Genomic DNA, 16856 nt, shown 5'->3' with positions numbered 1-16856 from the left:
CTCTGCAGGTGCGGGCTGGGGTCCCACTCCCACGTTAATTGCCGCTTAATTGGTTACGGATTTATTGGTGCCCCGTGGTGCCGAAGGGACGCGCGACCGATGCCCGAAACTGCGATTTCTCCCCAGGGTCGGCGGCGCAGCCGCCAAACTCGGGACCCACGGGCGGGCCTGGGTGCCGGCGCGAGGGACACCCAGCCGGACCTGTGTCCCTCTGTCCCTCTGTCCCTCTGTCCCTCAGCGCGGGTTCAGCACCGGCGCTCCCAGCCCCGACTCCCGGCCGTGCCATCCTCAGCCGCTGCCGGCCGCCGTCCAGCCAAGGAAGACAGGGAGATGAATTTTTTTCTCGTGACAATCTCTCCCTCTTTTTCCCCCCCAGAGCTTCGCTTCAGTTGTTGGAAGCTGCCTGTTGGTGCTGGGGCTGTTCCTGCTTGCACAGGACCGCGGATGCGTGGATCCGCGGGGTCACTGCTCCCCTGCTTGGGGCATTGATGCGCTGCTCGGGGAGCAGCCCCAAATCCCCGTCCTGCTCCCCGTGGTCCTGCAGTCGTGCTCAATGCACCTGGAAGCTCCGGGGCTGTGCCGTGTGTCCCCACCCCTGGTGTCCCCGGCAGCCCCGGGCAGTGGGACCGCAGTGGGGTGAGAGGCGCCGATGCTCCCCGGGGCTGCTTTGGGGAGGGTTTCACATCCCCCCTCCCGCACCACCTGCCCCCGCCTTCCCGCTCCAGCATCCCGGTGCAGAGCGAACGGGGCTGGCACTGCGATGCTGCGGCGGGAAAACAGCGGGATCAGCCCCAGGAGCCACCCGTGCCAGGGTCGTGGCCGTGGCAGAGCCCCGAGGCGGGGGTGGCCTCCCGCACCCATCGGGGCAACAGGGAGCTGTGGGAGGGCTCGAGGGACTGAGTCAATGTTAGGGGAGTTTTCTTTAAGTGGTTCTTTTCCTTGTTGTCTCCTTCTGTGCATGTATATGGATAAAGGATATCTAAGTATTTTTTAAAAAGATATCTATACTTCTACTATAAAATAATTGTTCTCTTCTGCAATCACCAAAGTGTACAGGCACTTTGAGTGAGGGCCACATGTGCTGGTGCATCGGTCCATGCATCCCCAAGCCCTTCCTTTTAAAGAGGAAAAAGTTTTCACAGCCCTCCTGGGGCTGGGGGAAAAACAAAAAATCTGTGCTGGGCACAAAATTAACCCGAGTTGCCCTCCCAAATTTAGTGAGCACTTGAGAGAGAAGATCCAGCAGGTGTAAAACACACAATCCCCCAGACACACTCCTCCTCTTTGAACAAAAATGCTGCACACTTCATCATCCTTGTAAACTGTGTTCCACTATAACTCAGTAAGTGATGCTGAAAGACACAGTTGAAAGGGGAGGCTGAATTTTGGTTTTGGTGACGTGGTCCTAAACCTCTTCCTTCAGTGCTCCCCAGTGGGGCTGGGCCAGGGCTCTGCTCTGGGATGTTGGACTCCAAGGGATGCTTCTGTGCTCCCACTTTCCCCCCCGATTCAGGCACCAGGAATGCCAGGTGCCACTGATCAGTGGTTCATCCAGCAACTCCCATGCTGCAGTCTGGGCTTTTTCCTGTCCCACTCACACAGACCTGGAGCATGGTGTTGAAGCTGGCTGCTGAGCACAGGTGGTTTTGGAGCACAAGAGGAGACCTGGTCAGATCACACCAAATCATGGCTGTGCCCTCAATGCTCGGCTCCATTTGTTTAAATTTTTTTCCAGTTGGTGCCAGCAGGGTGGGCAAGACTTGACTTCCCAAGTGGGTGTTGGTGGGTGAGCACAGGCTGGGAAGGGTCATGCCTGGGTTTGGGGGGGGGCAGCACCCTCCCTATTTTGCAAACCTCTCCCACTGTGGGCTACCTCAAGGCTGGCACAGGCACTGCCACCCCGAGCGTGAGTCACGGCAGGTAAGGTGGCACGGCGCCTGGTGCCCGGCTCCAGGGGCAGGCACCAGCAGGATTGCCAAGCTTTTTAGGGCAACCCGGTTCTGAGAGCTGCCTACTTGGCTCATGCCTCACCTCTCCAGCAAGAAGGCTGCTGGGTGCATGGCTACCATTATTATTTATTTTTTTTTAATGGAACTCGCACTTGCTGCTGGAGCTGCCGGGGCCGGGGCTGCGGCCGCAGAGCCGAGGGCTGGCTCAGCCCTGCAGCTCCTGCCCCTGCCCGAGTGCCAGCAGCTGCCTCTGCAGGAGTGCCTGCTCCAAAGGCACCCACCTGGGGCTTTCCTGCCAGCAACTGAAGGGCCAGGATTTGGGGTGAGCAGGAGGAGGGACACAGAGAGGAGAACATTCTCCAGCTTGGGCTGCCCTTAGCTTCTACGCTGGTGCTTCACAGACCTGGAATGATCCATGACCTATTTGCTGTTAGCAGAGCATTTGCTCTGGGTTGTGTCCCTGCTTTGCTGTTGAACCCCTGCATGTGGCAGGGAGCTGGGACAGGTGTTGATGGGAACAACCTTCGTGGGCCATGCAGAGGTGGGCAGAGGCTGGACAGGGTTGCTGCTGGCTGGGGTGAGCAAGTCCTTTTGGATACAGGAACTCAAGCCATTATGGCTGAGCATGACTTAAACTATTAAAGAATTATAACTAAAAATTCTGTTGTAAGTTTCAGAAGTTGTGCCCACTAACATGACTTATTACAGTTATTTTGTAGGCAGCCTTCCTGGCAGGGAGCAGAGAAAACAGGTGATTATAGCTGAATAAGGAACCACTGGTTTGTGGTTTTCCCTGTGCTGACCTCTGTGTTAGCCAGTCACTGCTAATTCTTACACTTTAAGCAGCAATTAATGCACATAAAATCCCATGTTGGTTCCAAACCTGTTTTGATTTTGTCAGTGAAAAGTCTGCAGGTGAACCTCCCAGAGGAGGAAGCTGCTGTACCAGAGAGCTCTCCTTTCATGTTGCACTGCCAAGCACAAAATGCTGTGGGGAAGGAGGAGGGTGAAAATGGTCACAGGGATGAAGCCTAAAGGGAAACATCTGCCTATTTCCAGTTAAACCCCTATCCAACACTTTTTTTTTTTTCCTGGACAGACAGGACTTTTCCAAGAAAACCATGTGAGGATATTTTTTTATGAAAAACTGCAATTTTAGGAAACAGCATTCTGGACCTTATGTACATTTCTAGTATCACTTCCTGTATATTTTTAAGCTGAAATCCTCTTAGCATGCAAAGTAAATAGATTATGATATACTGAAGGATTAAGAATCACTGTCTGGTGTCAGATTAATCCCTCATATAGACCATCACTTGTACTGACAGAAATATGGCTGCAATTCAGCAAAATAGCTGTATGGCAGGGCCATATGCTGCAGCTTCTTAGGCAGAACAAGCCCCTGTCACCGTGGTCCAGCGCTGTGCCATGTGTTCTCCAGAAATTACACTTCAATCCGTGGGACATTTAAGGCATGCTCCTCTACAGCTCGGCCGTCACCACCTTGGCTCTGCGTGGGGAAGCGAGGCAGCAGCTGCTCTGTTCCAAAGCTCTCTTTATTTGTTTTTCCCTGTTGAGAGTACAAAACCCTGCGGGCTGCAGGCCCTTGGCTCCCTTCAAACCTCAAACCAAAGCGTCTCTTTCGAATACACGCGTGCAAAGGTGTAGATTGGGATGAAGTGCCAAAAGGGTGCAACCAAAATCACCCATCAGGCAGCAGAAGTTTGACTCACAAAGAAAGTGAGTGTAAATATTTTAGAAAGAAAAAGAAAGTGAACTGTAAATATTTTATTTGGGTAAAAGCAGAATTTTTGTTAATGAAATTCTTCTAATGGCTTGTGGGTTTTGGTTTTTTATTTTTTTACATTGTGCCTTCATTTTCAGTCCACTGTACAGATTTGTTCACTGCAAAAAACCAACTTCAAGAACCTTGCTGGCTTTGGGTTTCAACCACCCAGTGCTACCCCAAAAGCTCAAGAATAACCCACACACGTGCCTATGACAGAGCACAAAACATCCGTGTCCCTACACTCTGCACTCCATCAGGTGGCTGGAGGAAGGACTCACGATGATGCTCGCCCCTCTTCACTTCCAGAAAAAGACAGAGAGGGTCCCCTTCTCAGTGCATTTTCTCTTTGTGGTTAGAGGAGGGAGATTAAAATCTGGACTCCAATGGAATGATGCTTAAGAGGCTCCGCATCTTTTTTTCAAGGCAAAATAATGGTTATTCAACTAAGATGATATATCTAGATATGAAAATTGAGAGCATTCTTTGAAAAATGTGGCTGACTGTGAAAGGCTGCTCTTTCACAGAGGTATCCTGAGTGAAGATCTTATCTGCTGGTATCTCAATAGGACGGTTTTCAGAGCCTTAAGTGGAAATTCAAATCTGCTTCCAAGCGAAGATTGTAAAAACATATAATGCATAGAGAATTACAGGCTTTTTCCTGAAAAGCTAATGGATTCATCCAAGAAACCCCACCAAATTTTTCTGCACCGAGTTTGTCCAGTAAATGAGGATCACCAATTACTCGCTTTTTTGACACCTTTGATGCAAATGTCACCAAGTTGCCTTCCACATGCAAACACAGGACACTTTCTGTGTGGACATAACAATATGAACTCAGAAATAATTTGGAGGTCTAAGAACAGGATATTTTCTAAGCTTGGTGTTTTGTCATCTGTCAGTGGTCAGACCCAGGGCTGGCTGGAAGTTTGCTGAAGGACTTCCCATGAACTTCAGCACCTTGGTGAGGTTTCGTCTTCTCTGCTTTGGCAGCTCAGTCACACCAGCCCAAAGTGCACAATTTGGAGAGATCCACTGTCTCCAGTCTCCTGTGGAGGAAAGACAGACAGGATCAAGCAGGCTGCAGGGAGAGGCACTGGGGGATGGAAACATAGGAATCAAAATACCACCCCAACCCAGGGAGAAGAGACAATTGTAGACATTGTCCCACTTTGGCCTGGGGATGAAGGATGTAGCCCCAAAATGGTGAAGACTGGCTTATCATTCAAGGTAAGCCATTTCTCATCTGTTTTTAGCCCCTTCACACCCCTCTGACCCTGCTGTTCCTGGGAAAACCAGGGGCTGCAGCTCCAGGGATTGTGCATGGTGTCCCCTCGCATGTGAGGGGCTGGCAGCCAAGGCTCCACCTGCCTTTGAGACCCCTCACCTGGTGCTTGGGAACTTAGTGGCAAAAGGGAAACTTTAGGTTTTTGTTACCTTTTAATTAAGCTGGGTTAATGCCCACATGTGGCCAGCCAGGTTTTAAAGTGGGGATGGCATTTAGCATTCCTCACACAATGCAAATGAGTGATTTAAGCACAAATCCCCATCCTGCACTCTGTGTCTGTGCAGGGTGGAAGCCTGAGCCCTCCGGATTTTCAAAGGACTTGGAGATGGGGAGAATGTGTGCCACCAGCAGAGGTTATTTCATAACTCGGGCTAGGGCTAGCGTGCCTGCGAAATGCATGAAATGCTTTGCCTTGGAAAGAGATGCAGTCTAGTGAGTCATTGCTTTCTTTTGAATTACAGATGAGTAGCCAGCCCTTCATGATGCAAAGAAAAAAACTAGGTGTGGAGCTGGAAACAAAGGGAAACGTGTGTTTGTCCCGTCTCAGAGGGCACAACACACTGGCTGGCGTGGGAAGAGGGGGTGGGCTTGGCCCCAGGAGGTGGCTGTGTCAGGCTGTAGGAGCACTGGTGAGGGTGCACAGGACTCATGTGAGTGACTCCCTGGCTCCCTGACTTCAGGGAAGATTAAAAAAAAAAATCTCCTAACTCTTGAAGTTTCACAAGGAACCTTTACCAGAGCAGCAGCTCCATCTCATGGCATGTGCACTTCAGCACAGAGATAGAGATCTCCCTCCAAAACAGCATTTCCTCCATGACTTCCCTATTTAAGTATGGAGGGAGCAGTAAAAGTGCAATGGCTCCAAACAAGCCTCTATATGGACACTGAGCTTCCAGCCCATGGCTTGGCTCTTCCCTTGCAGAGAGATGGTGAGAGGTGGCCCTGACAAAATACAAGCCCTTGAAAACCCTCAGAGGTATTTTGAAGATGATTTGAAAGTGTCCCTGATGTCCCAGCTGAACCAGTGCTTGCATCCCAGACCCCCTCAGGTTATTCCAGTGTGGAAATGTGAAGCACAGCTTCACCACTGAGACTTCTGCTCAGTAAGGCACCTCTCCCTTCAGGGAGGTTATGAGGTGCCTTCCTTGGCAGCAGCCCTCATGGTGGGGCTGTGTGTATGTGCCTTGGGTTTTGGGTGGCTTCAAGCTTTCTGTGGGCTCTCTTTGCTCTCTGAATGACACCTGCTGGAGGCTTCAAAAAACATGGGTTTTTTTCCAGCAAAGCCCTGAGGAGCATCAGTGGCTGAAGGTAAGGAAGGGGTGGCTCTTTTGTCCCCAGAACTGTATCAGGGCCTTATGCAGAGGGGTTTCTGTGTGTGGTTGCTCTGGGACAAAGAGGGGCAGGTGAATGCAGGCTGGAAAAAGACCCCACAGCACGTGTGACCATGTAAGACTTCAAGGCTGTTTGGGTAGGTCCCTGTTGCTCAAGGTGCAAGGTCCAGAGTGCTTTAGGTGGGTATGTGACCTGGGTTTGTGATTTGTGATTTGTGCCTCTGTCTGGGGAGATGTGAACAAGAACCCAGCCCTGCAGACCTACCTACTTGCTTTTTAAAAAAATAAATACTTTTAAAAAATCCTATTTGCAAACCTCTCTGGTCACACTAAAGCAGACTTGGCGGTGTCGCGTGGGAAGCCTGTGATGTGGCACGAAGTTTGCAGAGGTGTTTAAAGTTAATCAAAGGCTGAAGAGTGGTAATGACTGGAATCCTCCTCTGATATCTGCACCTTTCTGCTGGAGCACCCCAGCAATAAAAGGTGCTGTGATAATTTGATGAGATCTGATTTTCACTGTGCAGGAAGAGGGCTGTCCAGGAACAGGGGCAGCCAGCACTGCAGTGCTGCTCCCTATGGTAAGGAGCTGCTGGTCCTCCAGAGAAGGAAAACATGAATATCCTGACAGGAGAGCATCTACTTGTGCCCTGGAGAGTTCAGATCATGGGGTTTTCATGGTAATGATGTGGTCCCGCTCCGGCAGGCGAAGGGAGGAGTGGTATGGGAAGGCACACCCTGTAATTGAAAAGCCACTAAGTCATCTCAGACCTGCAGGGATGGCAGGATGGAGGCAGTGGTTTTCTCTGTCTCCACAGGTCTGAGGCAGAGCAGAGGATCCTTCTACTCTCCTGGAGTGGGAAATACAGAGACACCTCTTCCCCGCGCTGCTGTACTGCTCCCAGGAGGCTACGCTTTTTCTCCTGGGATTATTCCCAAGGGCATGATGAAGGTGGGAAAGGACAAGAGTGGGAGAGAGGAGAATAAATGAAGAAGCCCCAGGAAATTATTTTAAACACCTGTTTTATTCAGATGAAGACTGCCTGGTACCAGGCTGCAGGAATGACTAGGAGGAAGGACATGCCTGTTGCTAGGATCCATAGGTACCACTGCTTTTCACTGGGAATGCCTTGTTTCCCTTGAATAGCACAACATAAAACCATTCTGGGTGATAGACAATCCACTGAGTGATAATAGATTAAAATTATCACCTGGTAGCCTTTAGGAGCCATTGGCTTCAGCATCTTAAATTGCCTGGTAGAAGATCACTCTCTGGTCCAGGATCAAGAGAGCCGTTGAGATTAACATTTTCCAAAGGGTCTTGTTTGTACCAAGGTAGGTGACCAAGGTGTTTGGAGCCTTGGTTTCATTGATCCAACTCTGGGTACTGCTACATGGAAACTCTGAACTAATCTACACAGTTGCTCAAGATTATCAAATCCCAGAATTACACAGAGCAGGAGGGGCCTCTGGGACCACCCTGCTCAGACCAGCAAGGCTGGGCTGGCTCTCAAGCAGCATGGTCCTCCAGGCCACCCTAATCTCACCTCCAGGATGGAACATCAACACCAAATCCTGGCCACTCCAAATACTGAGGATGGGATGCTCACTTCTCACCTGCTTCAGCCCTATTGCCTGAGGAGCCATACCCACACAAGCCATGCACAGGGCAAGGAAAGCTGCAGGTTATCCTCATTCCTCCACCATTTGTCCTCATCCCCACCTTTGTGCTCAGTGGTGGGATCCTCTGGCCCGCCCAAAACCAGTCTGGCAAAGCCACCTAAGACTGCACTTGTCCTACTGCCAGCTGAGAAAACCTCAGCAGCCCTTGCCCACCATCACCCTCCCACCACTGGGCTGCAGGCAGGACACAGGTGACCTGTGTTGGTGCTGAAGTGACACAAGGGACCCCCATGGTAGCACAGTCTTGCCTCTGAGCCACTACTAATGCTCTCCTCCAGAAAACAAATCTTGTTCAACAGCTTGAGCACTGCTTGGCTGTGTGACAGCCAGCTGCTCTGGCAGGTCACTGGGAACAGTTTGTTGCACGATCTCCACAGTTTCAGGGAGGAGAAGCTTCCTCATAGCTGAGAGCAGCAGCGAGTGAGGAGCTCATGTGCTGTGATGCACCTACAGAAGGCAGGCCTGTGTCAGGTCCATCCCTGCCGAGGCCTCAGTGGCCACTCGTGCTGGGAACAGGTCACCCCTGGCTCCAGCCTTTCCCCAACAAACTGGCAAAGGAGGGCAAAGCAAATCCTCCAGCTCCCAGCTGCAGGGATCTTCCTGCAGAATTGCCTGTGCAAGAAGGGCCGGGTTTTGGGTGTGCTCCCCTGGGGTGGCACCAAGCCCAGTATTGTGCGAGCTCCGGCTGAAGCAATGCGGGAAGTGGAGTCAGGGGGACGCCAGCCTGGGAGGCAGCGGGGTGAAAGGGGGACCTCAGGAATGGGCTGTCCACCATGCAGCAGGCTGCTGGTGGTGTCCAGGGAAGAGCTGCTGCTGGTAGGTTAGGGATGGATTTGGGATGTGTTGGACTAAAGCCACAGGTCGGTCCAGCTAAAAGGGTCTGGTCTGCTTTGCTGGGTGCTGGTTCCCGTGCTGGTACCCAGCTGCTGCAAGACTTCTGAATTTCCACATGCCATTAAAAGTCAGGACAAAATGCTGATGGAAATGTTTTCTTTATGGAAGCATAAAGTTAGTGTTACATGGATGGCTGTTCTTCTCCAAAAACCCTGGTGTGCACTAGAGGCTCCCCTTACCCTGCCAGCCATCTTCCTCTGCAGCCCAAAGTTGCTGCTTCCCTTCCCTGGGTCCAGAGCAGCTCAGATGGAAGTGCCCCATTTTGCTGTGCACAAGCAGCTCTGTGATGTGTGCTGAAATCAAAACACTACTCCCAGGTCACAGAAGTCACACTTTGACCCATCAGCTTTTAGCAACAGTGACCACTCAGTTGCAGTGACTTTCTGGAACCAAAGAATGCTTTAACCACTCCCCTGGGTAGGTCCTTAATGATGTGATGGCAAAGCTTTCTTCTGTGCATCATTCTCCTTATACAGCCTGAATGTTTGGGCTTTGTGGATTTCACTGTTATAGTCCAGAGATTTCAAATGAACTTCTCAGTTTATTAATTCAACTGCTTATGTGAAGGCAAGAACATCTTCCACAGAGCTTGGGGAAGGAACAGTTAACTGCTGGCTAACCCTGCTGCAAAGCCAGGAATCCCCCCAATGTCTCCAGACCATCACTGCTGCTGTGCTTTACTTCACTCTGGGTCCTGAGGCCACCAAAATCATCCAAAGGCCAACTGAGAGGTCCTGTGAGATGAGGATTTCCCTCTGGTGCGACCCTGATGTGGTGAACTCTGGCACCTGGGCCCCAGCCTGTGCCCATCCTCCACCCAGTGCAAATGCACAGGGGCCTGCAGGAAGCTGCAGAGGTGGGGCCGCTGTGTGTTCTTCCTCAGTGCTTCAGGACTGGTAGAACAGCTCTTAGAGCACAATTTTACTTGGCACAGGCTGGTTTTGTAATGAAAGAAATAAATAAGTGCCATCCTGCTCTGCTGGAAGGTTGAAGTGTTTCTTTCAATTTTTTTTTTTTTTTAATGATCTGTTTGCACTGAGGCCAAACACTGAATACTTTGGCCTCAAAAATAAAAGTTTAAACAGGAATTGTAATTGGGAGAAGGCAAAACACAGGCACTCTTGTGCCTTCATTGGTGCTGCCATGAGTTATTTTATCATTTGTTTTATTTTATTTTAGTTTTTCCTCTAGTGTAGAACTGAGGCAGTGTGTTGGTGCTGCGTGCTGCTGACTCACCAGCTCTGGAGAGAGGCTCACCCTATAGCTGTGCTCTCTGCGCATCCACACTGACTCCCAACCACCTGGGATCCCAAACAGGCCAGGAGCGAATGTCCCCGTGGCACATGAAGGACATGGGGGGTAGGGCAGCTTTCCCTTCTCCTCCTCTCCCCCCACAGTGAGTTTCCTGCAGGCTGGAAGCCTGAGCTGGTAGAGGGACAAGGCCTGGAGGCTGGCAGTGTGGAAAGGGATGGACCACCTCCACTGGCAGCACCTCACAGTTAAATCAGTTCAGAGTTATATGGAAAAATAGGGAAGCATCTCGCCCCTTTTCCCTGCAATCTTCCTCTTGGAAGTGCCAAGCCAAGTGCTGGTTAGCTCGTGTAAGATAAACATGGCTGGAGGATGAGAGCTTCATGTGCTGTGCTCAACACAAAGCAGCAGGTGAAGCCCTACTCTAGCAGAACCATACAGGAGGATTTCTACCAATTCCAGCAAGAGCCCTGCAGGCAGACAGCTTGCATGGACAGGCTTGGGGAGTTTCAGGAAGCTTCAAAATAGAGTAAATAATAATAAGCAGAAATAAAATAATAAATCAGAAATGCGTTACCTGCTCTGAAGGAACGGCTTTCATATTTCCTTCAAGAAAAAAAAACAAACAAAAACACCCACCATGTTATTTACATTCCATTTAACTCACTGAAAAACCCAAACAAACAGAGGTATTACTTTCACTTTTTTGATAAAAAAGCTATTTTATATCCTGTTATTCAATGGATGAATTAAAATAGTTAATATATTGCATATACAAGTCTGTACTCGTAGGATATGTATATTCCCTCAAACACCACAACAAGTTAAAGCAGCCATGATTTTTGTGGATGAGGCAGTGTGGAGATGCAAGGCCAGCAGCACATCAGGGATCCCAGGTAGTCCTGAGCTGTTGCAGGACTGGGATGGGCAGGCTGGGACAATCGTGGCTGCAGCATGCTGCTCTCCCTGTGGTGGGGTAGCCCTGGGGTGGTGGGGCTGAGTGCTCACCTCTGTCTTGGGAGGGCTGTGTGCTGCCAGCTTGCTGCAGGAGCTGCTTCAGGATGGGGCTTCATGTTACAGCTTGAGCTGAATTAACAGCTGCCAACATCAAAAAGAAGTCCTGCTGCAGGCAGTGTCCTTCTGTCCCTTGCTTGGTGCTGTCTGTGGTGTCTTCTAATCCCCACATAGGGCAGGTTGGTTCATGGGATGGACAAAAGCCCATGGGAGAGAAAACCAACAGCTTTTTTGGGTAAAGTTAATGTGCTGTCAGCTCCCTGCATGGTCCCAAGAATGTGGGTAGACGAAGGTGGCGAGGGGGCAGCAGGACTGACCTGCTGTGGCAGTGGCAAGTTCAGCTTCACTGCAAGCTGGAAGTGTATCTATAACTGGCTTGTTTGAAATAATCTCTTTCAGCTGTGGCTGTAGGAACCACCTGGCCTCCCCGTGGCTGGAGACTGGCTCTGTTCCTACCTACCTGTCTGTACAGTGACGGGACACCCGGACAGGGCAGGAGATAAAAATCCTCGTCTCACCCCTTGTGCAAACACTCTGACCTATCCCTGCCTGACTTCCTTCATGGGACAGCTCTTTAACTATGACCTTCTCGTGCTGGCCTGCTCCTCTGCTGGACTGCTGCACTCCCTGGGCTCTGCTGTGATGGGAATGCCAAGTGCTGCCAAAGCAAGGCAGCCGCCCTCGCTTCCTCCAGAGCGCCGCAGGAACCGTGCGTGCTGCTGCTGCTGCCCCAGCCATGGAAGCGGGCAGGCTCTGCGGCTGCTGCTGGCTCCTGCACAGAGTAACAGAGCCACAACAGCTGGGACTAACAAAGCCTGCCTGTCTGTGTTAAATCAGGGATACTGCTGCAAGATAAGGAGATTCAGGTGATTGGTTGACTTATTCTACCTTCCATGAGCCAGTAGCTGAGTCCTCCCTGATAGGAATACACAAACCGAGCTCATGCTGCAATGCCTTGTTTTTTCTCCTGGACCCAAATGAATGTTCAAGATATGAATTACCAATATTTCTAGCTTCATCCCCCTGTGCATATTTAAAAAAGGCTTGTTCACTTACCTTCCTGGCTGCTGGAAAAGGTTTTCTTGATCAGGGAGGTGGTGTGGCCACCCGCTCCAGGCTCAGTGTCCTCTGCTTGTCTGCGGCTGGTGGGTCTTGGAAAACAAAACAGAAGTGATAGAAGGGGAGGGAGCAATGCCTGCAGAGCTGGGGAGACAGTGTAGAGCAGAGTAAAGCTGTTCTGTTTGTTTTCTATCTTTTCAAGTGTACAGCAGCCTGTGTAATTTCCTGGCTACAAACTGCAGCTCTTTTCCATCAGATGCCAGTAGGTTTGTTGACTGAGCGTCACTAGGATCGCTCATTTGGCCGTGCAGTCGCTCCAGCACTGTCCTGTCATTCAAAGACAAGGTATAAAGCTGGTGGTGTTTTGAGTAATTACAGTTTTGTTAAGCAGGACAGGCTGGGGACATGTAACACACATAGCAGGCACCAGGCACTGCTGGCAGCCCTGCACGGAGGAAGTTGGGCAGATGCCAGGAGAGGAGGATATCAGACTCAAAATACAGCACTGATTTTCTGAAATTTTTGTCTCTATGCCACTTTCATCACTGAAATCCAAGTTATGAAGGAGGTGCAGGGAGGAAAGCATCAACTATGTCTTATGGAAGATGCAGATTAATTTGTTGGGGTTTTTTTTTGGTTTTTTTTGGGGGGGGGTTTTTTGGTTTTGCTAGTCTTGGTTTCTTCAGCCATCATTAATGTCTGCTTACACAGCCATGTGGAAAGGCAATCCATTCCCAGTGCAGTGGAACTGGAAACCTGGAGGCCTCATTGTGCCATCTTGGCTTGCTGACTCGCTGCTTGTCCTGCCATCCACAACCTGCCAGGCACCCGGTAAAGTCCAAGGGAGCATTGCTTTCATCAAGAACGACTCAAGTAGAGAAAATAAACTAAACATCCAATGCCAGGCCAACTAGGAACACTTTTGGGAGGATTCTCATCATCTGGGTAGCTTTTCCTCCTCAGTGGATGTAGTCATGTTTGACTCAAGTAGTGTTTTACTCTAGGGTGGCTTTCAGCTATGACAGCAGTGTAGCTGTGAGAATAAAAATGTGAACGCTTTTGTGCAACAACCAATTTCTTCTCTGCCACAGTGCAAAATCTCATTTAGCTTTGATAATACAAATAATACATTCCAGACATAAAAAGCCCTTTATTACTGATGAAAACATAAATAATTAAAGAAAAAGCTGAGATTTTCCCCATGGTCTTGTCTTCCCACTACTAGCCAGAAGATAGCTATGCAAGCAGCTGGGCACATGTAAAGCAACTAAAAGCACCTCTCCTCATCAGCTTTCTCGAGACATTTTTAAGCTGCAGTAATGCAACTCTCCCATCACACTAAGCTTTATTGGTTCAGTATAAGAAACTAAGAAACTTCATTGGAGACCAGATTATGCTGGTTGCAAAAGCGGGGGGATTCTTCTGCTCTTCGACCCCATTATCTCCTCTGTAGTGTCTTGATCAGCTTTCTTACACACAGCCTTGGATTCTGCCAAGACCCGCAAATTGCTTTTTTGGCTGCCAAATTGCCATAACCCTTCTATTTTTATATTTTAAAAGAGCTTAAAACCCTGCATCCTCTTTGGATGTGTCTTTAAAATTGACCAGTACTGGGAGGATTTCATGTATATCCAAAGGCTTAGAAGAAGATGTTACCTCTACTGAGCTTCTAGTTTTACAGTCAACAGACATGAAAAGCCCAGCAGGGATAAAAGGAACTTAACCAGTTCAGTCTAATGCATATAAATCTACCTAAGAGCTCAAGGCACTGGAAGTACTCAATGCACTACATTTATCTAAGATACAGAAATGGGTCTTCAGCCCACATGCCACATGTCCCATTTTGATGCCAAGTTAATATGAATTAAGAGACTGAGATGAATAAACAAGGTCAGTCTGGGCTGGGCCAAGTTGAATCAATGTAAAATAATTGTCAGTATTTTCTGTCAGCAAGGCTGGTTTATCTTGGCTCAGGATTCTCAGTGCTATAGATTATAAAATGTTTTCAGTGGAACAGTTGGCAGACATTTTATTGATTTTTCTTTGTTTTGTGAATGCTGGAAAAATTTCCATTAAGTATACATGCCATTCATGTGATGAAGCCAAATTGCTTTTTCAAACTTTTCTTTCTTCAAGTGTGCTAATGCGTTAATACATTAGCAATCTAATTTAATCAAGAGGACCTTTGTGCGGAATCAAGAGGCCATGGAACACACCTTGATGCATCTTGAGCACTTGCGGGCTAAGAAGAGTTAATTTTGTATTTTCAAGGTGCAGTGTGCACACTGACTGATTAATTTGCCCCTCTGAATTCGGTAATGCACTATCTCAGTTTTACAGATGTAGAAATTGAGAGTGCAACTTTGCACAAAGCCATCTATATCTGCCTGCTCTTGCATTCTTGAGGCACATGAAGCTCCTGGGCTGAGCAGTGGCAAAGAATGAGAAGGAAGAGAAGAAAGAGAAGGAAGAGAGGGAAGGCTGCATCAGCCAGGCAGGAACAGCACCAGATCCAGCTGAGCTGCTGGATCCCACTTCTGACATGAATTTCCTCCACCACATCACCATATCTCTGCATCACACCTATTAACAGAGCTAATTCGGAACTGAAAACTGCTCAGGCAGATAGAGCAGCTGGTAGGATTACACCTGAACCTGGCAGATGTTATCCCTCAACCAATATTCCTGCTATTTTATGACCGGGTTTGCTTTCTGGACTTTTGAAACAGGTGGAAGCTATAACAGTGATGAATACTTACTTTATTTGCACAGAACAGTCAGGTAGGAGTAAGAAATCCATTTAATGTTTTTTTTTTAATGCGACATACAAAAGGGGATGCTGTGGGATAACTCTAATTCCCTCCCTCTATGCTGATTTAATAACCAACATAAAGACCTGAAAGATGCTGTTAGAACTTCCTAAGGTTTGGTCAGTGATGCTACAGATTCAAAATATACAGACATGCTCATGAGATTAAATAAAAACTTTGTAGAGAAGTAGGAATGTGTGTATTTTTAAGGACATAACCAACAAGAAAGTTTTATGGTAAAAATCACTGTAATGATAAGCACTTTTTCCTTATATCCTAATCACTTGTATTAAAATAATAGATAGCCTAATTAAAATGGGAGTAGTTCTGGTTTGGGGAATGGGGACTAGGTAGATGGATAATGAGCTAAAACCCCCTCCAACCCAGCTTCACACACTGCCAACAAATGGAAGATACTTAAGCCTACAACACATTATGGTAAGGAAGGAGAATGACACACTGATGGGGAGGAAACCCACACTGCAGCTACCAAGGCCAGTGGCAGAGAAGTGAGTGCAGTCACAGCTCTGTGTGACTCTGGTGCCAGACTCTGACATGGTCCCAGGCACTCTCTGGTTGACCCATCAGAAATGAGCTGTCTCACAGGCAGCTGATCAGCTCCTTTGTGTGGCTGAGAGGATCAGCATGCTACCTCAGTCCTCTGAACAGCAGCATCCAGAATACCCTCCTCAACTGCCAGCTTCTGCTGCAGGGTTATGCTGATCAAAATGTTTTCATAAACAGATAACAAAAGTAATGGTAGGACAGGAACTTCCAGGCTAAAACATAGCTGACACTTGGAAAGAGAGAAGGCAATGGTCAATGCCAAATGTAAGCCAGAGGTGAGATCTTTGTCTTATAAAATTATTCACTGGACTGTGCATTGTTGGTGGTGTTTAACTGTCCTTTTTATGTTAGAGTGAATGAAATCAGGGAGCAAATGAATCGCTGCTTTCTGGAATGTTGTCCTGAAATCTTAACTGCCCATAACTTTTTGTGTGTGTACAGCTCAGGAAGCTGACTACAGCTCTCCACTGGCAGCAACACCACTGCTGCTTCCATAAAACATCATGGAGTTAAATCAAGAATAAATTCTTAAAGAAATAAACCCTTGAGATTGTTTCATGAATGACTACTTTGTTTCCAGCCTCTTCTGTCCATTTTCTGTCCCTGTCTTCATCCCAGATTATGGCTTTCCTGGTTAAGCAAAGGAGATGATGATGTGAAGAGTTAGTTGAAGTGATTTTTTAAATCACACAGCCTGAAAACTGGGCTCCAGTTACACATAAGCAGATGTCAAACTCCCTGAAGGGCATTAGAAACAAGGTTTATTAGGCAAGTGAAACATAAGTGTCTTCTAGTCTTCACAGGGCCCTTGCTGGTGACTTCTGCCTAGCTGTAACTCATGAGATATGCCTCAGCTGTCCCAAGAGCTGAAATACAAGGAAGAAAGAAATACGTGCTGGAGATGAGCTTCCAAAATTGAGTGAAATGCAGATTTGGGACAGCATCTGGGACTGATAGGGGTAGATGTGTTAGAAATGCAGTAATGTAGTAATTGGTGTGACTAGCTGGTACAAAGATGTAAAGCCAAGGCAGATAACAAGAGACTCTGAAAGAACAGCCATTGGATACTCTTGCTGAACAGCTGCAAAGTCCTGGTGTAGTCCCTTACAGGAACTTAAAGAACCACTGCTACCCAGAAGAAGCCAATTTCAAACCCAGAAGTCTCTGGTAATGCTGGAGTATCTGGGACAGAGAGATGAAACACTGCAATGATGGCAGAACAGAGAA

The 16856-nt window shown here is 48.4% G+C and overlaps 1 protein-coding gene across 5 annotated transcripts in view; it reads right to left on the bottom strand.

The window, feature by feature from the left end:
• Positions 1-3722: 3722 nt before the first annotated feature.
• The window catches only part of WDPCP (WD repeat containing planar cell polarity effector), a 148147-nt gene continuing 135013 nt past the window's right edge, over positions 3723-16856 (bottom strand). For 4 of the 5 annotated variants that reach the window (XM_077175992.1, XM_054630211.2, XM_077175993.1 and 1 more), the window contains 3 exons: positions 12250-12344; positions 10757-10785; positions 3723-4784 (listed from right to left, as the gene is read on the bottom strand). In XM_077175992.1, coding sequence (XP_077032107.1) covers positions 4734-4784; positions 10757-10785; positions 12250-12344 — 175 coding nt within the window. In that variant the 3' untranslated portion in view covers positions 3723-4733. The remainder of the gene's footprint in view (positions 4785-10756; positions 10786-12249; positions 12345-16856) is intronic. The other variant, XR_013181524.1, reaches the window with a different exon arrangement.

The sequence above is a fragment of the Agelaius phoeniceus genome, chromosome 3 (genome assembly GCF_051311805.1).
Source record: "Agelaius phoeniceus isolate bAgePho1 chromosome 3, bAgePho1.hap1, whole genome shotgun sequence".
NCBI lineage: Eukaryota > Metazoa > Chordata > Aves > Passeriformes > Icteridae > Agelaius > Agelaius phoeniceus.
This window is presented reverse-complemented; position numbering and strand designations above follow the sequence as displayed.